This window comes from Theobroma cacao, chromosome 3, assembly GCF_053813885.1.
Source record: "Theobroma cacao isolate CCN51 chromosome 3, ASM5381388v1, whole genome shotgun sequence".
Classification (NCBI taxonomy): domain Eukaryota; kingdom Viridiplantae; phylum Streptophyta; class Magnoliopsida; order Malvales; family Malvaceae; genus Theobroma; species Theobroma cacao.
In genome coordinates, this window is record NC_142641.1 from 39,510,029 (window position 1) to 39,533,788 (window position 23,760).

At 35.5% G+C, this 23,760-nt stretch overlaps 4 protein-coding genes and 1 pseudogene across 6 annotated transcripts; 1 reads left to right on the forward strand and 4 right to left on the reverse strand.

Annotated features, from left to right (window-relative positions):
* Positions 1-280: 280 nt before the first annotated feature.
* LOC18605618 (ferric reduction oxidase 4-like) lies at positions 281-4,216 on the reverse strand. Its single transcript, XM_018117422.2, has 8 exons — positions 3,876-4,216; positions 3,648-3,750; positions 3,364-3,540; positions 2,800-3,034; positions 1,766-2,093; positions 1,436-1,676; positions 639-1,348; positions 281-507 (listed from the first exon to the last, which is right to left on the reverse strand). Exons 1-8 carry the CDS (start codon positions 4,024-4,026, stop codon positions 368-370), a joined length of 2,085 nt encoding a protein of 694 aa, XP_017972911.2. The 5' UTR covers positions 4,027-4,216; the 3' UTR covers positions 281-367.
* Positions 4,217-4,961: 745 nt separating this feature from the next.
* LOC18605619 (uncharacterized) lies at positions 4,962-8,719 on the reverse strand (annotated as a pseudogene). The gene is made up of 6 exons (XR_016025357.1): positions 8,210-8,719; positions 7,870-8,096; positions 7,013-7,123; positions 6,106-6,261; positions 5,550-5,791; positions 4,962-5,397 (listed from the first exon to the last, which is right to left on the reverse strand). The product of XR_016025357.1 is annotated as an uncharacterized LOC18605619 (transcript).
* Positions 8,720-8,784: 65 nt separating this feature from the next.
* Positions 8,785-11,723, reverse strand: LOC18605620 (uncharacterized). 2 transcript variants are annotated; one of them, XM_018117498.2, is made up of 6 exons: positions 10,893-11,723; positions 10,539-10,765; positions 10,208-10,318; positions 9,932-10,087; positions 9,458-9,702; positions 8,785-9,264 (listed from the first exon to the last, which is right to left on the reverse strand). In XM_018117498.2, exons 1-6 carry the CDS (start codon positions 11,231-11,233, stop codon positions 8,941-8,943), a joined length of 1,404 nt encoding a protein of 467 aa, XP_017972987.2. In that variant the 5' UTR covers positions 11,234-11,723; the 3' UTR covers positions 8,785-8,940. The 2 variants fall into 2 exon arrangements, with proteins under 2 accessions (XP_017972987.2, XP_007038793.3); XM_007038731.3 differs by having other exon boundaries at positions 9,458-9,699; positions 10,893-11,721.
* Positions 11,724-12,500: 777 nt separating this feature from the next.
* LOC18605621 (RNA-binding protein-like RNA recognition motif protein) lies at positions 12,501-15,273 on the reverse strand. The gene is made up of 5 exons (XM_007038732.3): positions 15,115-15,273; positions 13,952-14,053; positions 13,269-13,342; positions 13,059-13,185; positions 12,501-12,985 (listed from the first exon to the last, which is right to left on the reverse strand). Exons 2-5 carry the CDS (start codon positions 13,952-13,954, stop codon positions 12,728-12,730), a joined length of 462 nt encoding a protein of 153 aa, XP_007038794.2. The 5' UTR covers positions 13,955-14,053; positions 15,115-15,273; the 3' UTR covers positions 12,501-12,727.
* Positions 15,274-19,652: 4,379 nt separating this feature from the next.
* Positions 19,653-22,755, forward strand: LOC18605622 (Protein kinase superfamily protein). Its single transcript, XM_007038733.3, has one exon. It carries the CDS (start codon positions 19,896-19,898, stop codon positions 22,440-22,442), a length of 2,547 nt encoding a protein of 848 aa, XP_007038795.3. The 5' UTR covers positions 19,653-19,895; the 3' UTR covers positions 22,443-22,755.
* Positions 22,756-23,760: the final 1,005 nt, after the last annotated feature.

Here is a 23,760-nt window from a genome sequence, read left to right on the forward strand (position 1 = left end):
TAATTAGTTTTACCAAATTTTTTTCTATCATAAATTTTTTGATCCGTAACTTCTTCACTCTCCACTTTAACCGAACTTTGTTCTATAAAACCAGTTTGTAATATTTTAATATTTTATTCAATCACTATTAATAAAAATTATTATTTTATTATAAAAATATTGTTTTAATTCTATGTCAATTTTTTTTTATTTTCATTTGACGATTCTCATCGATAATAACCACAATTCATTTTTATTAGCAAAATCTATCTATTAAATTAACATCACGAGAAATAAAATGTTACAAGAGAAAACAATTGAGTTTATAGGATGATAAAATTATAGGATATAATAATCTATATAGTATTAGGCAAACATCATAAATGTATCACAAAGTGAAGCTAATGTATTCAAATTGCAGGTTATCTGCCAATCCAGATGCACAAATTTTTGCAACCTCGTGGCGCATCTTCCTTGGCCCGCATGCAAGAACCCCTACGTCTGATTCTTTAATGTCGAACAGTATTTCTGCAATATTAAGAGAAAAACTGTCAGTTCTGCAAATTTATCACTTCCAAGCTGGTTTTACTGTCAATGTGAAAGCCGTAATAGCAGTATCAGCTGTCAATGTGAAAGCCGTAATAGCAGTATCAGCTTACTCTTGAGATCAGGTCTTGAACCAAAATGCACCTTGGTTGCTTGGACAAGGGACTGATGCGGAAGGCTTTCCAGCTCTCTGTCTGCACCACAAAACCATGATCCTGGTGATGTTGTTGGTGTTGGTACTTCTGTGTTCTGAATTTGGTTTATTTCCCATGCATTCTGTTTCTTGCGCCAGAGGAAAACTAAGCTGGAAACGACGAAAATGCAAGCACAAACAAGGAACATGTCCCAAAGTGCTCTATAAGAGAAATGGTAGATCTTTCCCGTGTTGTGATCTATAGGATATATGTAGTAACCAGTCACAATGCTCAAAAGTAGCAGGAACATAATGAATGATGATGAGATTACGGCTCCAAGCCATAGCCAATTGTTGGGGCCTAGTGTTGCAGAAATGGGTGAGTCTAAGGGGCTTGGCTTGAACCATATTGTTTGGAGAGGTTCGTGGGTGTCAGCGTTTGGCTGATCTTTCTCGCTGGTGATATATGCTTCAATCTGCAATTGTAATTGGCAAATTTGTGCAGGAGTACCAGAGATGGGAAGCAGCAAGTCAAGCATGGCAAGGTCAGCTGAGTGCTTGAAGGCACAAATCATAACAACTCGTGGAACCTTGAAATCAGGCTTCTGGCTTTGGAAAATTATCTCTTGGATTATGGATATAAAAGGAGTAATGCCACTGCCTCCGCACACCAACACCAAAGACTCATGCCTGTAGAAATAAAAAACCAATCAAACTCAATGACCAAAATAATTCAAAGCTCAGTAGGTAACATTCTGTTGCCAACTTCCAACTGACCTTAGAAAATGATCTGAAAGAGGTCCATAGGGTCCTTCAGTTGATATTTCAAGATGATCCAAATTAGAGGAAGAGATTTCTTGGTACAGCTTCTGAGACCAACTTCCTTCACTTTTGATGATCACGCTGAGCTTATCCTGTTCCGTGTTGCAATTGGAAGCTATTGTAAAAGGATGCCACTGCAGCTTGGAAATTCTCGGCACATTCACAAATAAGACGCTGGTCGGATTATAATACAACCCTGCAACGTCAAAAAGAAAAAAAAAATCAGTGAAACTAGTATTTAAGCTGAATTTCGGGGGATAAAATCAACCAGTGAGGGGTAATTACCAGGAGCCTTGCAGAAGTTCAGTTCAACGACGCCACATGGCAAGACGCGTGCTGACAATAGTCTGGCTCGGTGTCGGGATTGCAAGAATCTCAAGAATCGATCAATGAGGAAAAGGAAGATTCCAGGGAGGATCATGCAGAAATAGGTATCGCCAACATGCAACACATAGAAGACAATGTATACAAGGTAGAGATGGTGGGTGTAGAAAAACACTTCAAACATCTTTCGCCTAAAGCGAGGCATGCTTGTCACCCACATTGGTATTGCAATTACAATTGCGATCACTCCAGCTACATTTGATACATATGTTCTGCTCCATTCAATCATCTGCACAGCCGATCTTTCACTCAATCTTCATACTACAAATGTACACTCATGTCTTTACGTAACATTAAATGCTAATAATCAGGTTTTCTCACAACATGCATCTCTGAGTTCACTGCCCCTGCCTTTCTCCAATAGTTCTACCTCACGGGCCTATGATGGATTCTATGGCCCAACACTTTTTGAAATGTCACAACCCACATATAAAGCCCGATACCATATATTAAATTGGATTTCTTGCATGGCTGTAAAATCACTTATTACGGTTTATCTATCCAAAGAAAAATATGAATTTACACTTTAATTTCTTTGCACTTCTGATAAAGCAGAACGACTTTTTTCATGGAAACAGTGACACGTGTCACTAACTATGAACGTAAACAAATAAGGGAAAAGGAAATGTTCTATAAGAACAGGATATGCAAAATGCACCACTCATCTTTCCTTTTGAAAGGGGAGAAAAGAGTGTGACAGCAAAAGGAATCTAAACCCCACCTCTGTATTGCTTGCCACGGTCCAACAAGAAAGACAACACGTTATTCTCCAACAGAGAAGATACACCCAATAGAAGATAAAGTGATAAGCACAAGTTCTTAAAGAAGGCATAGGTTTATCAGGATTAAAGGCTAGAATGCTAACTTGAAAAGTATTTTTTTTCTTTTTTCTTTTTTTAAAAGAGATGATTTATTGAGTTCAAATTAACTAATACCTCAGCCATTTGATCAGTCATGGCCCAGTAGATAATGAAGCCAATAGTATGTGCGACAAAAAGGATGTTTGAGACGTGACCAAGCCAAATATGATACTTGATGCTGGACTCTGAGGTAAGCCCTACTAGAGGCAAAAGTGACGATGCTCTTGTTACAGGGAAGAAGAGAAATGCCCAGCAAATGTTTCCGATGTATCCAAGTCTTAATGATACACTTCGGAATTTAGCTTGCCATCTGCCAAAGTACAAAATAATTGATCAACAATAATCCTTAAGAACCGTAAAACTTGAGCTCAAGCAGCCAAACAAAGCCAGTTGATTTATATAGAGACCAAATTATTTGAGATTGCAACGATCAGCAGATTGAAATCAATGGTGTACATATTGTGATGTAAACTGCTTTTGTTGTGAATATTGAAAACCATAGTAAGGGATTAATTCAGAAAGAGATATGGAGGCATGAGAAGGATGCAAGCCTACTAAAGCCATGTAAAGAGATCCTTGTTTACAGATGAATTCAAGCTTAAATAGAACAAACAAATTAAAAGGGGTGTTCATACATACATTTTCTCCCCAACTCCATCCATGTGCAGGTGACCAAAGCTGACATACAAGTAGTTGGCGAGGGACCAGATCATGAGAGCAACAAACATGGCCGAAAAAATGAGATCCAATGCAGAAACGATTCCAAGGGGAGCCATGACGAGCACCGGACGTTTCAAGAAGGCAACAGCACCCGAGCTATTAAAAATCAACAACAGAGATCAAATTAATTCTCTTCATAAATAGTAGAACAAGACAACAGATGAAAAAGGAAGTGCTGAAAGACGGTCTAAAGAAAATCCAACCTTTTGGAGTTAGACGCTCTCGATTTCTTCTGAAAGTGGAGATAAGCGCAACCAAAAGCAGCAATGAACATCATAGGGAAAGAAAATAGCAAAAGATTTGTCCCTGTTAAAATGTCATGATGATGAAGTCATGAGAAGAAGGAAAGGGTGCAACGCATGTATGCAAAAATCAAAAAGAAGAAGAAGAATCAAACAGAAGCAGCAGCAGCAGCAGCAACAAACAACAACCTTGTGCTGCATAATAAGTTGAATTGAGCTTGCTATCTAGCTTGGGTCTCCATGTATATTTGTAAAGTTTTGTTGGCAACATAACCCAAATCGTCAACCACCCAAGAAAAACCACAAGGAAGATCATCCGCATCATTGCGTGGCTGCTCATCTTCTCGCCTTTAGTTCAAAGTCAGGAAATGAACCCAGGCTGCTTTAACCGTATGTGTGGTAATAAAGAGTGAACTTTGATGTTCTATTTATATGCACTGGCCCTAGCATATCTCTTCCGAAAAGGATTTAAAGAAAACTTGATATATAGCTTTCTGCGTAATCATAATTAGAGCACCCAAAATAACAGCATGAAACATGCTTACAAACACTTGCTAGTGTTGAGGATGTACATTTTGCACATTGTTACTTCTTTGATATTTTTTTTGAAGGTTTACTTCTTTGATATAATAACGTTGATTTGGGATTTCCACAAAGTCAACACTTTCCCCTGCGATTATGACTCTTATAATAAGGAAGAGGCAGTACATAAATTTCAAATTAAGCAGAATATGTTATTTTGCCTGTAATTAAAATTCTTTTAGGCCTGAAAGTGATGTTTAGATTCATTGAGGTATAAAATGATAACCCAGAGAATTTAAGCTCTGATTTACCAGCAACCAAGCAGATATCTCGATCTTAGGAGGAATATATGAATTAATTATAGGGATCTGTGCTTTCAACGCAAGTACAGTTGACTTTAATTTTTGGGTATGCTAGTACTGATTGTAGGAAGAACTACAAAAGACTTTACATTTATAGGAAGGGAATATGCTTCATCTCTTTCAATTTGTTAGCTGTTACGCATGCAAAAACTAAAATCAAGCAGCTTCTCAATGTATAAAAAATTCCACAAGTTATTGCTATATGTTTATCGTATTAATTTTGACGTCGCCAATTGATTGGAGGCAAAGTCGTCTTAACAAATATTTTGATAACAAAAATGTGGTTTCATCCCTGGCTAGGCCTTGTCTGCCTTCATCAGGTAGGCCAATAATACAATAATAACTAATGATTTATACGATAGTGCGTAATAGTAGATGGATAAATAATGAAGAAGCTTTTCAACTCATCAACAATATGAATGCAAGACAGATTGATCTCATCAAACAGGAGTTTCAAATCTTTTAACAGAATGGAATTTACCAGTATGTTGGATCAGTAATATTCACAAGTTCCTAAGGACCATTGTTCCAAAACCAATGCCAAGAAAAGTTGCAATGGCGATTCCAAAAATGCCCGCAAGGATTCCTGGGACAACCAAAGAGCCCCATCCTTTGGCTGTGGCCATTCCACATGCAGTAGTAGGGCCCCCAATGTTGGCATTTGATGCCAGAAGTAATAGCTTTAAATCGAAACGAAGTAGCTTTCCAAGTCCAAGGATCATGACAAGATGGACAGACACTTGAACGAGAGCAAACAAGAAAGTACTGGGTGCTGTGTTCATAACATTTCATATGCTCCCATTAGCACCAACCACAGCAAAAAATACCTGCCAAGAAGAATACATGTAAAACCATTCAGATGGTTTTCACTTTCTTTTTTTTTTTATAAAAAATAAATCCCCCAGGGAATTGTTATGCATAAAGTCACGCTACAATTGCATAAAGTTGAAGCAAATCAACTAGAAAATATAATTCAGACCTGTATGAGAGCCAGAGCAAGTGTATCACCAGCAGGTGCAAGATTAGCAAACTGTGTTGGGAATAGAGTTGCTAAAATGACAATAATAGCTGTTACTCCAGGAAGGATGCCCCCTTCAATCTTGAACAAGTTTGTAATATAAGATGCAGTCTTACATATCAAAAAGGATATAGCAAGAGCTGTAGCTGTCTGGAGCACAGGGACTTTGCCTCCCGAATCAGAATCCAAATTCATTTCAACATCTGCCAAAAACAGTAAAAGGTTCTCCTAAAGATACTAACACCAATACCATGATAAAATCTATCCATATTTAATTTCAATCTTGTACAAAAATCAATGCCAAGTTTGCAATTAATTACTTTTAAGGACACTCGATAAACAGGAAAGAGAATTAATCTAAATTTTGTTTTCTAGTGCAAATGTAGCTATCCAAAGCTGTTGTGCTGGAGCAGAGAAGTAAACATGTGGTTAACCATTCCAAGAGGGAACCAGGAGAATTGGTGCATGCTTCTATCTATAGTAGAATATCATTATAACAAGGGGTCAGGCTATGTACCATTGGTTGATTTTGAAGCCTCAGGATCTACTTTAGAGGCTAATGCAAATAATATCATAAAGTACATTGCACAAATAACATTGTCCACAGCGACTCTGGCAGCCAAAACTGATGGAGAAACACCAAGAGCCTCTGAAATTGCAATGTAGTTAACAGCTACAGTGTTCCAAAAGAAAATGCTCAGTTATGAGGCATGCTTCAAACTGCATTTTGATGAAAGAGAAGCATATTTAAGGAAGGTAATCAGCAGTCAAAGTAGACGTTAAAATAGATGAATAAGATGGCTCTTTATTACACTGTTCCTGTATTGAACAACCATAATTATATCAAAAATGTACTAATAAAATTAAATTTGTACCATACCATTGAAAACAAAAGACAGCAGCACTTCAAGATAAGGCAGTAATAAGATATTAAAGTGCAGGACAGCATTTTATGCATACGCTCCTATTTGAACACATTATTTTGCACCAAACATTTTTCAAAGTTCAGGGACATTGAAGTTTCAGGCCAACCTTTTTAGTGTCAAAGATAAGCTAATATAAGTTCAACATTCAGGGAAACCATTATTAGGATATCAACAGTTTTATATGGTTTTATCTGTAACTTTTTGAGCAATACACACGCTTTAGACTTCATTAAGTGTATCGGTCTCTATGTTGATTCACATGTCCATACCAATCAATAGTTTATATCTTTATCTTCATTGCTTCTCCGTAATTTCTCAGGCAACAAAAACTAGACTCAGATATTCTGATCTTTATTGCTTGCAAGTCCACATGAATATATGTGGGCATAAATAAGCCACATTAATGGGAGGTGTATAATTTGTCAAGTTGTCACATTTCCTTGCAATTGTATAAAGAGCTCTAGGAATAAGAAGCACAAACATTTCCAGGCAACTTACATCCACCAATATAACTACCCATGAGAGCAGAAGCTATTTTCCAATTATCTGGACCAAGTGATCGCATAGGCACCATCAGAAAAGCCACTAGGGTTCCAACTATTGTTGAAACTGTCATCCAGAAGAAAAAACAAGGGTTACCAAGAATCATTTAAAAGTTATATGAACTATTAAATGAAAGAAAAAATCCAGTGACCATTATTATTCATTCACATAATGAATTGGGTAGAATAGAGGCTACAAATTTAAGGATCTACAATTCCCACCCACGGATGAACATGAATGAAGCACAAGTCTCAATGTATCCTCATTAGGCCAGTATCCAAACTTCTATAGCAGGAGTAAGTTACTAGTAAAAGGCTAGTACCTGTTTTTAGGCAGTGGATTTCAAAGAAGCAGAGCCTTAACTAGTAAAGGGTATTAACTACTTGATACCTGCAAGTACAAGGCAATGCTCACTGTTTTAGCAGTAAACTCAATTGAATTAAGAGGAGGAAAGCATGTAATTATTATAATATAGAGTAAGTCATCATCCTGTAAATATGGAAATACACTGTTTTCTCTGTTGCCTAGTTAAAGTTTTCAGAATAGAAGATTATTAAAATGCCAAAGCTGAGGAGGATTTTGAATTACCATAATCCATGCACTTTGCACTGTAAACAATCCCCTTGCTGGAATCAATCATTATTAGGGTAACCATAATCAAAAGCTTTAATATTCAATAACATTCCTGGACATCACTGAACAGGAACAAGTGGGAGGATCATCCTCGAATATCATAAGTAAAATAATGGCATTCTGATCAAAAGATGTGAATAGTTATAGGAAATATGGGATCGTTAACAAGTCATACTAACCTGATCCAAGCAAGAAAGCGAGCAACAATGTCCCAGTTGAGCGTATGACGCGACGCGAATCTGCTCTAAACAAGAGCAAAGGAACAGCCAATGGTAGCAAAAACCCCATGAAAAGAGAATAAGCTGGTGCTTCAAAAGGAATTATGCCCAGATTGCTTGCTGCCAGCCCCACCAATGTGCTCACTAATGCCGCACTCACCATACTTCCAATCTTTGTCTCCTCAGACCTTAACAAATATTCCATATTTTTTTTTTGCATAAATTACACTTAATTTAACAAATCCATTAAGAAACTGAACTAAAAATAACCCCGATAGGGTTAAGAGGAGAGGGATATTACCGGAGACCAAAAGCACCGATAACGAACAGAGCAGTCCACGTGCCCCAGTGGTCATCAGGAGAAATAATAGGGTATGGGTATCTAAGCTGTGATCGAACCTCCACATTACGGGTCTTTGGTATTAACAATGGTGAGAGAAGCGGTTTGTTTGAGCTTGTGTTTTGACATGGGAGCGCGAGGTTTGGAACTCTTCGGGCTGTTGAAGCAGTTAGGAGGTCCTGGTGGAAAGAGAGAGGTGACAGGCGGAGCGACGGGGTTGGGGGTGACGTCAACGGGCAGAGAGATAACGATAAGGCGAAAGACGACATTAATGGTGGAGGGTTGACGCTCGTGTGCGCTACTCTCCCTGTCTTTCGGTTTCTAATTGAGAAGGATCGTCCTTTCGCAGGACGAGGACGTGGCATGAGCCCACACGGGATAGCTTCCGAAACAGACAAACAGTACAATGAGTTTAACACTTTGAACTTACAGCTTCGTTCAATCTTTCAGCGTCAAACGATAAAGTAAAATTCCGTTTTCCCAATGCAATTTTAAAGTCATGAAGAACGGAAATGAAAAACAAACCCACTGCGGACTGCCAGGCAACTATTTCATTCTTTCTTTGATTCTTATTAATTTAACTGATTTATAAAGTATCCTTCTAGGGAGTCAGAACAATTTGCGACTGAAAAATTTTCAGGTTTACATTGGTAACAGAACAGAGCCAATTCTGGCACTAGGAATTGAAGGCTTTACATGTATTTCAGGACTGTTACTCCAAAGACAATGCCTAGAAAAGTAGCAATGGCTATGCCGAAAATGCCAGCAAGAATACCAGGAACAACCATAGAACTCCACCCTTTGGCCGTGGCCATTCCACATGCTGTTGTAGGGCCTCCAACGTTGGCATTTGATGCTATAAGCAACAGCTTTAGGTCAAAGCGAAATAGCTTCCCTAGTCCCAGAATTAATGCCAGATGGATGGCAATCTGAACCAGAGCAAACATGAATATACTGGGTGCTGTATTGATGACATTCCATATGTTTCCACTTGCACCCACCACGGTGAAAAATACCTGCAAAGGCCGAAAAAAAAAATATCATTTCCATAATTATTCATACACCCTCAACAGATGCAAATTTAGCAGATAGGGTCATAATTATGATGACAGTTAATATTTGACAAGCCATATACAGTTAAGGAGATCACTCAAATAAAATTGGAAAGAAATTGAAACTGATGGCTGCTTCCCAATAATGATTAGTCACCTGCATCAGAATTAAAGCCATAGCCTCCCCAGCTGGTGCAAGACGGCCAAACTGTGTAGGAAATACAGTTGCCAGAATAACAACAATTGCTGTAACTGCTGGCAGGCTACCTCCTGGAATGCCAAAATATTTTGTGAGATAAGCGCCAAGTTTGCAGATGCTGAAGGATACTGCAAGAGCTGTAGCTATCTGTAGGACAGGAAGTTTGCTGCCAGATTCAGACCCCTCAACCATTGCAACATCTGCTAAAGTCTCAACAACTTCAATTAGATTATGCAATTTTTGAAACATAACCACATTATCTACAGCAGTCTATTTGATGCAAAATGTGAGGAAAAAATGAGAAAAACCAAAATGTAAAATGTAGAAAAGAAACTTTATGAAATAGACCATTAATCTGGACAACCAATCCATTCATAATGAAGATAACGAAATTAGTCAATCAAATGACATAAAGTGAGGAGCTTGGTACACCTTCGGGTGAGGTAGAGGTCTCAGGGGGTACTTTTGATGCTAATGCAAATAGTGTTGTAAAATATACAGCACAGATAACATTGTCGGCAGCTAGTCCAGCGGCTAAAACAGATGGAGAAACTCCAAGGGCGTTTGAAATGGCAACATAATTGACAGCTGAACAACATCAAAATAACATCATCAGTGTTGACAGAAAAGTTTATAGAAACAATGAAACCAACGGAATAAGATTACAAACATCCATTGCAAAGGTAGGAAGTGAAAAAAATAAACTACCTCCGCCAATATGCCTACCCATTAGGGCAGCGGCTATCTTCCAACTATCTTGACCAAGTGCTCTCATCGGCACTATCAGATATGCCAATGCTGTTCCAACTGTTGTCGCCACTGTCTTGCAAGATTTGGAAACCAAATATAAAAAAAACCACTTCCTAGAAAAGAATGCAGGAAAACCAAAAGCAAAAGCTCGCATTAAAGTCATAAATGGTTACGGACATACCCTAACCCACAATAATGACCCGAAAACTCACCTAAAAAAGTATGATGACTAATTACACTGATGGTCAATTCAAATGGTCATTATGACGATGGTGTGGCGGGGAGTTACCTGATCCCAGCAAGAAAGCCAGGAGAAGTTTCCCTGTTGACTTAATCACACGTCTCAAATCTGCTCTAAACAACAACAAGGGAACAGCCAATGGCAGCAAAAACTCCAATACTGTTGAGTAGGCTTTAGCTTCACAAGAAATTATCCCCAAATTACTAGCAGCAAGTCCAATCAAAGTACTGACTAGCGCACCACTCAATGCACTCCCAATCTTTGTCTTCTCTGACCTTCAAGTTCAATTAAGTACATAATCACCAACAATATCAACAACAAATAATTATGAAGAAAGCAAGAAAAAAAACCATTGCTTCCAGAAATCAAAAGAAAATCGGGGAAGAAAGACAGAGAGAGTACCAGATACCGAAGGCACCGATGGCGAAGAGAGCAGTCCAGGTGCCCCATTGGTCGTTGGGAGAAATGAGAGGGAAGTTTAATTGAGATTTGACTGTTACGGGTCGGTTAGCAGTAGGGTTTTGGTGCAACCAATGAGAAGAGAGAAAAGTTTGACTTCTGTAAAGAGATAGCGAGCTTGATGAAGACGACGATGACGATAAAGAGGAGTGTTGAGGATATGAATTGATTACGCGTGAGATGGGATGGAGATTTTGGCGAAAAAGTCGAGAATTTGAGGATTGGAGCTCCGGCGAGTGAGGCGCCGCTCGAGTTATGTGTAGAAATGGAAGTTGTGACGCCATTTTCGTTGAGTCCCCGGCGTCGGAGCCTCAACAATTATTGGGGGAGAGAGAAAGAGAGAGTTGGCTGCTTGTTTTGGAAGTGGAGTTGACGACGTTGAAATTAGTTGTTGAGGAATCTTTGTAAACCTTCTCTTTTGTCTTCTTGTTTTAAAACTTACTAGCGTGGAAGGAGAGTTGGTTGCTTGTTTGGCGGTGGATTTGACGTTGCAAAAGCTAGTGAAGCAGTCACCGGACTTAGCATTCAGTTCTCAGATCTACTGTTCTTGTGGAATCTATAGAAACCGGTTTTTGCGTTTCTGTGAAAGAGAAAAAGCATTATTCCAAAGTAGAAGGAAAGATTAAGAAAATGCAAGAATACATCTGGAATTTCAGCCAGAAACTAAGACTAGACAGGAGGAGCACGAGGAGGGTTAAAACGTGATAAAAAAACTCCACTGTTTCACGTTACATATAATCAAAATTCAAGGCCTTTTGGTGGCAACTGAAATGAACTGAGCAGAGCAGGTCAGGTCAGGCCATTAGAGATGCAATCGGTTAGAGTACCGCTATTTTTTTTAAGCACTCAATCCAAACCCATATCTAAATTCTATTAAAATTTGTATAAAATTATAAAATACTATCCAAAACAGCATCTTAATAATAAAAATTTATCCGTTAATTCTTTGAATTCATTAAATACATTTTAAGTTGATAAAATTGTCAAAAACTTGAGTATTTCCTTCCCTCCTATGAATTCAATCTCTAATAATAAAATTTTACATGTTTAAATTTGTATTGTAATTCAAGTAATATAAATTAATATTATATTTATTAATTTACGAAAAGATAAATTGATTGAGATGATAAAAATTGTAAATTTTTATAACATTATATATATTTGAATTCGGGTTTAGAGAATCTTAAAAGTAATACTTGAATCCATGTCGAGTTTTGAAGACATTTCCTTAATCTACTTTGTTACTAAATATACGATATTCATTCGAATTTGTATCTGATTTTAAAAATATTACCTTAATCTATCTCACAATCCAATATAAAATACGCTATTATATGTTATCAAGTTACATTATGAGCTGATCAAACCGATTATTTAGATTCTGAACAATTATTGTCAACTGTACCTCACAATCATACGGTAATCAGATTGGGGTCAAGAGTATTGTGTATGGCACGATTCAGATTCGTGTTTGATAGCATTTTTGGTAGTGGACTCAACGTTGCAAAAAATAATCATTTCTCGTAAAGCAGAGAATGTGCACACATTGGGTAGTCCTCAATTTTAAAGTTCCAGTGGAATCTTTCCAAATCTTTTCTTCTGAATTTTTTAGCGAAAAATGTGCAGACAGTAGGTAGTCAGTAAATAAGTTCATTGGTCGAGACTGGATCAAATTTGGGCTCAAACTTTGAGCAAGCCCTAACCAAAAATTATCTTAAATCAGTAGCATATGCTGGATGGATGGTCAACTCCGTTGTTACAACTTACAAGAAATGCTGTCAGCTTGCTTTCTGCTTCTTTTCACTACCTCTCTCTTCATCCAAGGCCTTCAATTTGTTCTTAATCGCAGCAATTTTGGCGCTGCGACTCATCTGCCCTGAGGTGCTACCAGCAGTGCCACTTTTGATTGCCTCACCTCCAGCTTTGGAAGAATTGTGTGCTGCTTCCTCCAAGTATTTCTCGCTAGCTAGACGGACCACCAAAGGGCGACCACAAGCTAGTCTCCCATGCATCTTCTCCTTGGCCAATTTAGCTTCCTGCATACTCACTTTAAATGTGGAAATCAGGAATTGCCTGAAAACAAAGAGAATGCGTAAGCGTACAACTTACCTCTTTCATGCTGTACTGGATAAAGGCAAACCCTCGTGGTTCTCCACGTTTTGGGCCACGAGTGTGCCACAAGAAGTCCTCAGATATAATCTTCCCATATGGAGAAAACATCTTAATAAGGGCACCTCTGGAAAAGAATAGTACAATATTAGTTTCCACAGATATATTGAAATAAAAGCTTCAGTTTCAAATAATTATATTTATACTCACTCGGTTATTCTTAGATCAAGGTTACCAATGTATAGTCTGCTCTCACTCTTCTCATCTATGAAACTCCTAGGATCCTGCAGTCAGCCGTCAGCCAATTCAAAATCATGAATAGGTCCTGATAATGCACCTATCTTATTGTAAAATCATCCCATGCTAAGCTTCTTCAAACATAAAGTGCTCCAACAAGTTCAAAACATCTAAAATCAAGACAATAGAAACACATTTTGGGCACAAAAGCACAACCGACAAGCAATCACAATATGGGACTTAAAATTTTACATATTGCAATATCATATAGAAAAATGGAAGAAAATATTAACTCGATTAAGCTACATGATGGCAATCCCTTTGGGAAATGCAGAATGCATTTTTTACCCTGATGGAGCACATGGTCCCTTGAGATTTAAGAAACAAGATCCTTTTTGTAGTGTGTTTCACACAATATAACAGAACTGAAATTTCATTTTTAAAACAGCCAAGGAACAAGCAAAAGTAAGATCTGAACCAGCAAAATAGTGGCAAACTATTTAGTGGTAGGATCTAGAGACCGACATTCTATAGTTCAAAAGTAGGATGGAATACAATGTAGTAGCGAGAATTTCAAAATGCATTTCAACTCCAATATATATTAATTAATTTAAAAAACTTCACATGTAAATCAAAGATTTGTATAGTGAATTTACCATAAACTGAATAGGATATTTATGACAATTTTCGTGGCAGGTGCAAGCACGAAACACTTTCAGAAATTCAAAACATCCACAGTTTGCATCCTCCTGCAAATTCTAAACGGACAAAAATTCAAATTAACAAGAACCATTCTTCATAATTCCTTTGCTGTAGATTAAAAGAAAACACCAAATGCATCATACTATTCAGAATTTCATGTTATGTACAAACACAGACAGAAACTTATATGAAAAACTGCAATATATAAAAATGCATTGAGTTGGACATAGCCGTCAAAGGCCTAAGCCCCAGCCCTTGGCAACCTTGCCTACAAGTACTTCTGTAAGCAAATTAACCAGTAGATTACAAAAAATTAAAAAGCTTCAAGATTATGCTAACAGATCCCCAGATCAAGAAAAGCCAATAACTAGTTGTGTACTATATCTCTACACACCAGAGAAAATGAAGCTAATCATATGAATCATCAAAAAATATCAGAAGAAACTTGATTCAAATAGCAACTAAAACAATTAAAACAAGGGGTAGAAAATCATCAGGTAGGCTTAAGAAACATTCAAAGATGAAAAAAACAATGTAATCCAGAAAGTAATATTGTTCAACAGTACTTCTGATAATTTCAGAAGCATAAAACATTTTTACCTCGCTTTGTCAACAACCTGTCTTTCGAATGATCAGGTTTCATTCCAAAACTTTCCTCCATCTAGAGTTGCCGATAGAATGAATACAAAGAAGATAAGAAATTGACAGAAAAACTAGGGTCCTAACTACACCTTTAAACAGACGAAAACAGATTTCATTTTTCTTTTAATTCGGACTGAACTTATCTACTTACCAGAAACCTCCTAATACCCTGTACATAAATAACCAAGGACAGCAAAAAACCTCTAATTTTTCTTCGTCTTTTTCAAACAGAAATTTCATTATCCGCATAGGATTAAAACCACTTGAAATTCCATTGTCTACGTAAAGTACAAAGTATAACATTCAGAAATTTCCAGGAAAGAACCTGTATAAATATTAAAGTAATAAAAATTTTCTAACCAGAAAATGAAAGAAAAACCCTAACTACCTTTGTTTAGGAGGGTCGAAACAGGGAATTTCATCGGTGAAAAAAGAAAATGAAAAACAATAATGGATGATTATTCGAATAACTTACGGGGATGAAACTTCGCGTTGAGACTTGAGAGAGAGAGATCTTTCTAATACTGAGAAGGAGTAGCAACTTCCCCAATTGGCGGCCCTTTGGGATTCCAAGTTTTACAGATTCACCGTACTAGCCTCCCAATGGCCAAGGGAAAAAGGTAAAATATTAAAGAAAGCCATCCGCCTTAGAGCGACACCGTGTATATCCAAGCCAAGCAGGTCATTTGCATGAGAAACGACGTCGTAAAAACTGACATCTAAGAAGTTTTTAGGTTGGGTTTGGTCGGCTGAGTAGACAGAAATAGAACATAATAATTATTATGTGATAATATAATGAGATAAAAATAAAATAAAATAACTATTAATTAATTTGGTATGATAAAAAGATAAAGATATAAATAATTATTATAATTTATTATAGTGTTTGGTTGATAATAATAATTTTGAAATAAGAAAATAATAAAAAATAAAAAGATAAAAACACAATTTATTATATATATGATTATTTATTTTTATTAGATTTTTTAAATATTAATAATTTAGAATTTAATTAAAATATTAATAATTTAAATATTAATAATTTATTTAATTTAAATATTATTATGATTATTTTTATTTTATTTTATTTTTTTAAATATTAACAATTGATAATTTATTTAAAATATTAATACTTGATAATTTAAATATTAATATTTTATTTATAATTAATTATTTTTATTTTAAAATATTAATATTTTATTTAATTTAAATATTATTATGATCAATTATTTTATTTTATTTATTTTATTTTAAACAAATTAATAATTGATTATTTATTTAAAATATTAATAATATATAATTTAAATATTAATATTTTATTTATAATTTAATCATTAATATTGTATTAATTTAAATATTATTATGATTAAAAATTTATTTTATTTTATTTTATTTTAAAATATTAATAATTTGTAATTTTATTTAAAATATTAATAATTGATTATTTAATTATTAATATTTTATATAATTTAAATTATATTATGCTTATTTATTTATAATTTATTTTGTTTTTAAATATGAATAATTTATAATTTATTTTATTAATAATTGATAATTTAAATATTAATATTTTATTAAAAGTTTGAATCAAGAGAGATGAGGAGGAGAGAGAAAAAAATAATATTTTATACAAATAAAGTTGTAATTTTTTTAACTTGTAAGGGATATTTTTATCTTTATAATTTTTTGAATTTATTTTTAAATTATGAAATAACTAATACCATAGGGGAGGATGGTATTAGCTATTCCTTAGTTTTAGAGGATTTTGGAAAATAGCCATTCTTATGGAATGACTATTCTTTGGATTATTTTTCAACCAAATAAATGAACCAAAATTCCTTAAAAATAAAGTCATCCCTCCAACCAAACATGCTATTATTCTTTAACGAAGAACGGCTATGCTTTTTTATATATGATTTTTTTTCTCTATTTTAGCATAATTGAGTTCGAAGGTGGCATGTTGATTGGAAAATACATGATCCAGTCCTAAAATGTTTAAGACTTTGGGATGTTGTTAAATGAGTTTACAATGGACTTATTTTAATTTAACCAATTTTACTATTACGGATTTGAAATTGAAAGTTTGAATAAATTAAGATGAAAATATTCTTATGAGTAACAATATATTGTTAATTTTAAAAGTTTTATAAAGGAAACATATTTGTGTTGTTATATTATAATCAATGAATTTATTAATTCAAATATTGATAACTTAATAGATATAACTAAATAATTTTTAGGTTACAAATATAACTTTTGAGAAACTCTTAAGGAAATAATTTAAAAAAATTAAAAAAATCTTTAAAAAATTCTAAAAAAAAACTATATTTTATCTTTTTTTAAAAACACAATAAATTTTTAGAAAATATCTATCTATCAATCAATCAATCTCTTTTTCCTCTCCTCTTTTATGCAAATTACCATTCTCTAACGCAAATCACGATCTCTCTCATCTATTTATCGTTACAAAAATTATTAAAATAATAAAAAATTCAGTAACAAAAGAACAAAATCTATAATTTTTTTATTTTCTTTAAGAATAAGAAAAAAATTTAAAATTTAAAATTTAAAATTATATTTAGATGCTATTTAAAAGTTTTCTCTCTTATTCACTAAAAAAAATTTTAATGTCAAATATATCGTTTCTTTTTTCTCTTTTTTTTTTTGAAATTGAATATATTAATAAAAATCTAATAAATTTGTTCTGTTTCTTAAATTGTATATAAACTTAAAGCAGACTTATTTCGTTATAATTTATTAGGTGATTGAAAATGATATAAATACCCTTTATGGTAATTTTAATTGAAATTAAAATTTATATAATTTATTTGGTTAAACAATTTATGTTTTAATTTAATTTTAAAATTTATTTTTTATAAAAAATTTATAATAACTTTTAAATTAAAAAAGATAATCCAAATAGGCTCTTAATCCACATTAATGTGAAAAGTATTCTTTAACATAATCAGATTATTAAAGCTATTCAAAACCTTAAACCGCTTGATTGGTTAGGTGTTGCGAAAACAAATTGCAAACTTCAGAGCATCACGAACCAACAGTAGAGAGTGGAGAAACGTTCGCAAAAAGAGTCATATTTGTCGGCAATCATAATTAGTAAGCCTGAATAGTACGATGCGTCAGATTCACGCACTACCTATGCCTTGTACACACAGTTCATATAAACACTCTTTAATTCAATGATTGAGGTTGACAACGTCGTTTTAATGTTCTGTTAAGGGCAAATTTCATGATATGTTTTGCACAAAGCCTTGGTAGGCAAGGGAAAAAGTGATCTTTCCACCAACCAACTCAAAATTTCAACGAATTTGGCCCACCACCACCATTCTTGCAATGTCTACCTGCATTTTCATACAATGAATGAGCGATGCTGGATTCTCGCTAGCTGCAAGGCAGTAGTAGTTAGATTAGGACATCTGGAGGCGTGAAGAGAATAAAATCCGAGGTTATTATATTGTTAAAAGCAGAGCATGATTGTTTTGGAGGATCAAAATCGCTATCTTGGAGTTTTTTAGTTGATGCCACCCGGCAACCCTGGGTACCGTAGCTTAGGTGTCCATAAACGCTTTTAAGGATGTCGTAGGAAAAAGTTACTTTGGCTTAGCATTTATCGCTGTCCTGGCAAGCACACAACTGCTCTCCAAGTGACGACCTCTTTTCGTGTTAAAGCGATCGATGTCGACTACCTCCATTTGTTATTTGCCAGCTGTTTTTACTGATTTTTTTTATCAATCACTTATAATTAATATTAAATATCTAATTCATTAATTAATGTATATTTTTTATTTTTAAATATAAAATTCGAATTCTATTTTTTAAATTCTAAACTAATAATTTACAACTGATAAAACCCATATTTTTAGTTTTAGAAGAATGAGTATTTGAGTTAAGTCGGAGTATTATATTAAACAGAGTTCTACAGTCTATTATAGGTTAGAACAATACGAAAGATCAAACTTTACGACCTGAGAGACTCCCCTAACCAAGTATGATACTTCAACCAAGCAAGCAACCATCCAAGTATAAATGCCACGTATTCATATTTATTTTTCTTTGGAAAGATTTGCCAACAAACTTAAACATTGGATCAATGCGGTCAGCCAACCAACCGTCAGTACAAATTTTATTTTTAAAGTTGACATGATACATAGCCGATTATTCAAACCAGGTTTACCGTCTAGGAAGAGTGAAAGAGAGAAGGCTTGTCCCTTTCTCCCACGTCTGTTGGATACCTCAAGTTATGTACAAAACTAGAAAGCATACAACAACGACGCTTATAAAACTTCTTCCCAAAACTGGACAGCTGTTCTCAAAAGACAATAATGCTGAATCTGCAAAGCTTAGCAGCAGGTGCCATAGTTGGTTCTAATGCCAGTGAGTAAAAACAAAATACAGTATTAAATGTGCATGTCTGGGAAACTCATCCTCGTGATTTTGAAAAAACGACAAAGGGAAATGGGCAACACCGTCTCTTTTCTCGTCCATTTTAAAGTTCAAGGAGTCTAGATTGAATTAATGCTATAAATTTCTAGGCATGTGATGCATAAATGCAAAAACGAAAACGGAAACACACGCAGCCCTACTGAAATGTAACTGTGCTGCCAAATGTCAGGAAAGAGTTAAATAATCTGTAATGCAGCCATTACTACATTGAAGAAAAGGTCAGTTAAAAAGGTAAAATGATTTTGGATATTCTCCGATACTTGAAGCAAAAACTTAATTGGTAAATTGTATGTATACCAAAATTTGAATGTGTATGGAAAGGGAGAAAATTGATTTTGTTCATGTAAATCCAAAAAGAAGAAATAAAAAAAGAAGAAGGGAAGTTAAACTTGATAAAATGAGAGTTTTTTCTTGTGAATGCCTCCAGGGAGCGAAATCAGCAAGAATACAGTGGAGAGGGAGTAAAAGTCAATTTATTTGGCTTCTACATGTTTCTGCCCTTGGTTCTTGGCATGAACTGAAGGATTTGGGTGGTGATTTGCCCATGCTCCACTGGACCATACTAGGAAAAAAGCCATGGTTTCTCCTATTTGTTATCCAGCACTGCAACAAGAGCACTTTGCACGAATGTGAACGGTCCAAAAAATTGCTTTGAAATATTCCGGAAAATCCATCAACTTCAATAGCCAAGCCTAGTGTCTCCCACACTTCTCAAAACTTCAACTCAAAACTCTAGTGACCCAGTTTCTTCAAAAGCAGTCTTTCTTCTTCACCACTTTACCATTATATATTCCAATGTCTTATATTTTCTCTCTTTCTCTTGAAGAACCCAAAAGAAATCATTTTAACCCACCTTCCATGGATGCCAAAAGGATTTTACTTTTCTCTCTAACTTTCCTTTCACTCCTTTATTTCTCTGCATCTTTCCTTCCCACAAACAATTTTCTCGTCAACTGTGGATCAAACGCCAACACGTCATTCTATAACCGCATCTTTCTAGCTGATTCAGCCAAACCAGGTTCACTTTTCCTCTCAGCAGAGCGATCTGTTTCACTCACTGACCGAAGCCCATCTCCAAATACACCCATTTTGTACCATACGGCCCGAGTTTTCACCACGGACTCAAGCTATAAGTTCAACATCAAGAAAAATGGGACAGGGATTCACTTGGTACGTCTCCATTTTTCCCCATTTCAAGCTCAAAATTTTAACTTAGCATCTGCCAAATTCAATGTCGTGGCTAATGGCTTCTTGTTATTGAGTGGTTTTAGTGCTAACAGTGTGCTGCTTAAAGAGTATTTATTGGAAATAGATGGCAACGTTCTTGAAATTATGTTTAGTCCTGTGGGTGATTCTGGTTTTGCATTTGTTAATGGAATTGAGGTATTTTCAGTTCCTAAAGACTTTATAATTGATGATGGAGCTAGGTCGGTTATTGCTAACGGAATTGAAGAGTACAAGAACTTAACATCACGGGTTTTAGAGACTGTTCATAGGATTAATGTTGGCGGTTCAAAATTGACACCTTTTAATGATACTTTGTGGAGAACCTGGATCCCTGACGATGGCTTTCTTGTGTTTAAACCTGCTGCAAAACGAGCAGTCAGCACTCATTTACCAAATTATCAGAGTGGTGGTGCAACCCGTGAAATTGCACCAGACAATGTTTATATGTCAGCACAGCAGATGAACAGGGATAATTCATCATTGAATGGTAGATTCAATATCACTTGGGATTTTCCAGTAGGTTCACAAGGTGCTCCACACTTAGTTAGGTTGCATTTTTGTGATATTGTCAGTCCTGCACTTAATCAGCTATACTTTGATGTATATATCAACAATTACTCTGCTTATCGGGATCTGGATTTGTCGATGCTTACATACCATGTGCTTTCATCTCCAGTCTACATAGATTTTGTTGTGGATTCGGATGATTCAGGGGTTATACGAATAAGTGTTGGACCTTCAGATTTGAGCACTCCTTCGAAAATTAATGCTATTCTAAATGGGGTGGAGATCATGAGGTTGGTAAATCTTAAAGGTTCACATGTTGGGTCTAATAAGAAAAACGTTTGGATTTTGGTGGGTTCTATTGTTGGAGGCATTGTTATCTTTTGTTTGGCTGCAGTTGCAATTGTGCTTGCATTTAAATGCAAGAAGAAGAAACCAAAACCACCAAGACGTGCAGAAAGTGCTGGCTGGACACCGCTACGTGTATATGGGGGCAGTTCATATAGTAGAATGTCTGAAGGGACTGTTACTACATCTCCTGGCCCTAATGGATATCACAGCTTGAGAATTCCTTTTGTTGACATACAAACGGCAACTAACAATTTTGACAAGAGTTTGATTATTGGAATGGGTGGATTTGGTATGGTTTACAAAGGGGTCCTTAGAGACAATACTAAGGTTGCTGTAAAGAGAGGTGTCCCTGGGTCAAGGCAGGGCCTCCCAGAATTCCAGACTGAGATAACTGTTTTGTCAAAGATTCGTCACCGACATCTTGTTTCACTTGTTGGATATTGTGAAGAACAGTCAGAAATGATACTGGTCTATGAGTACATGGAAAAAGGGCCATTGAAGAATCATTTATATTGTTCAAAACATCCTCCTTTGTCATGGAAGCAAAGGCTTGAAATATGCATTGGCTCAGCAAGAGGTCTTCACTACCTCCATACTGGTTCAGCACAAGGTATCATTCATCGTGACATTAAATCTACCAATATATTGCTTGATGAAAATTTTGTGGCCAAGGTTGCTGACTTTGGTCTCTCGAGATCTGGCCCATGTCTCAATGAAACCCATGTAAGTACTGGGGTGAAGGGTAGCTTTGGGTATCTTGATCCTGAGTATTTCCGGAGACAGCAGCTTACTGATAAATCAGATGTTTATTCATTTGGGGTTGTGCTTTTTGAGGTACTTTGTGCTAGGCCCGCTGTTGATCCATTGCTTACTAGGGAGCAGGTGAACTTAGCAGAATGGGCTATGCAGTGGCAGAAAAAAGGCATGCTTGGGAAAATAATTGATCCGCACCTTGTGGGACAAATAAAGCCTTGCTGTTTGAAGAAATATGGAGAAACAGCTGAGAAATGTTTGGCTGAGTATGGTGTTGATAGGCCAACTATGGGTGATGTCTTATGGAATTTGGAGTATGCACTTCAGCTTCAAGAATCAGGGCCAGAAGAACCACGTGAAGGCAGCAACATGAATGGAATGGATTGTCCAACAACTAGTATTACTCCATCTAGCAATGCCAGGACAGAGAAAGATGACGGTAGTGGTAGTTCAGACATAACAACAAGCCAAGTGTTTTCGCAATTGATGACAAAAGAAGGCAGATAGTTTAAACAGTCAATCCTGCATAGACACAATCAAGGTCACTTCTCATTCTCAAAAATTTCTACTAGAATATATACATATTGGAAGTTTTAATTGAAGTTTAACCTTCTTTCTTTCCTTCAATATTTTCTTGTATTGTATCAAAGCTGCATCTTAGCTGTACGGTTATTATCATTCTTGTGTAGTAAAAGTAATGGGTTTAAAATAGTTTTTCTTTTCAGTTCCTTTCAAATTGTTGTATATTCAGGATATAGATAACTGTTGTGATCCTAAAGAAAATGTAAATTTCTCTCCTCTCCTTGCTTTTGTTGGTTGAGTTGTTAAGTTGAAGCATAATTATGTTGATGTTGGAAATGGATACTTGCATGGAATTCACAGCAGTAGTCAGTACTGGTTAAGTGTATAATTGTTTGAACTTTTTCGTCCTGGAATTTGAATCAAAACCAGCATTAGGTTACTAAAAGTGAAAAATTAACTGAGAAAAATAAGTTTTGAAAGCCTGTCTAGTATTTATATAGATACATTCAGATCATTTGGTGACAAACTAAGGCAACACCTCAATATAATGTTTTCTTGCCCATGTGGACAAACTAAGGCAACACCTCAATATAATGTTTTCTTGCCCATGTGACTTCCATGTGCCCTATTTCATGATAAATCCAAGTCCTGCAAGAAATTCATAATGCTTGCTTAGGATAATTGTTGCCACCTCTTGTGATACCGATCAACTGTTTAGGATAGAGCGTGAACATGAATTTTGTATCTTTCTCTTATCTGCTGGGGGCCTGGGGCCTATTACTGAAGTTGTCAGCAAAAGTTTAGCTATGTAGAGACTTCCTCTGGCTGATCTCAACTGTGAAGTCAAGACACATACCACTAGGCAACTGGCTTTAATTACATCATTGTCACCTAGGGAAACCTTTGGCATCATGTACCGAAACAAAGCACATGCCAATGGAAATTACGTTTTCGTTTTCTTTATGTTTTCAGTTTCCTTTTATAAGAAAAAAAAAAAGGGGTTTCAATTCAACTTCAATGTTTTGAGTTCTGAACTATTGATTTCTAATTTGAGCTCTAAACTTCATTTATCTGTCAAGTTATGCCTTATTTATCATCATGCTGTTATTTTATTTCAACCTTGAAATGGTCAGCGCATGCTACTACAATAATAAAGTTATGTAATGATCTTTATGGTTCTTTGATTTTTGCCATATAAAGTAAGATGAACGGGAATTTCGACACGAATTGGGTGGCAGACAAGTTTAAGGTTCTTAGAGCAGAGGTTTTGTTTGGTTTAATTGAATCTATGTGTGCGTGCACG

What these genes read in the sequence shown, in the direction of transcription:
- LOC18605621 (XM_007038732.3), bottom strand. An exon ending in CTTGATCTAAGAATAACCGA is followed by an intron (nt 13,186 to 13,268) that starts GTGAGTATAAAT and finishes ATTCTTTTCCAG; the next exon opens with AGGTGCCCTTATTAAGATGT. An exon ending in TCCAGTACAGCATGAAAGAG is followed by an intron (nt 12,986 to 13,058) that starts GTAAGTTGTACG and finishes GTGAGTATGCAG; the next exon opens with GAAGCTAAATTGGCCAAGGA.
- LOC18605618 (XM_018117422.2), bottom strand. Translation starts at nt 4,026, where the DNA reads ATGAGCAGCCACGCAATGATGCGGATGATCTTCCTTGTGGTTTTTCTT. An exon ending in TGACTGATCAAATGGCTGAG is followed by an intron (nt 2,094 to 2,799) that starts GTATTAGTTAAT and finishes TCGGCTGTGCAG; the next exon opens with ATGATTGAATGGAGCAGAAC. An exon ending in GAACTTCTGCAAGGCTCCTG is followed by an intron (nt 1,677 to 1,765) that starts GTAATTACCCCT and finishes TTGACGTTGCAG; the next exon opens with GGTTGTATTATAATCCGACC.
- LOC18605620 (XM_018117498.2), bottom strand. Translation starts at nt 11,233, where the DNA reads ATGGCGTCACAACTTCCATTTCTACACATAACTCGAGCGGCGCCTCAC. An exon ending in ATCGGTGCCTTCGGTATCTG is followed by an intron (nt 10,766 to 10,892) that starts GTACTCTCTCTG and finishes TTGAACTTGAAG; the next exon opens with GTCAGAGAAGACAAAGATTG. An exon ending in GGGTAGGCATATTGGCGGAG is followed by an intron (nt 10,088 to 10,207) that starts GTAGTTTATTTT and finishes GATGTTGTTCAG; the next exon opens with CTGTCAATTATGTTGCCATT.
- LOC18605622 (XM_007038733.3), top strand. Translation starts at nt 19,896, where the DNA reads ATGTCTTATATTTTCTCTCTTTCTCTTGAAGAACCCAAAAGAAATCAT.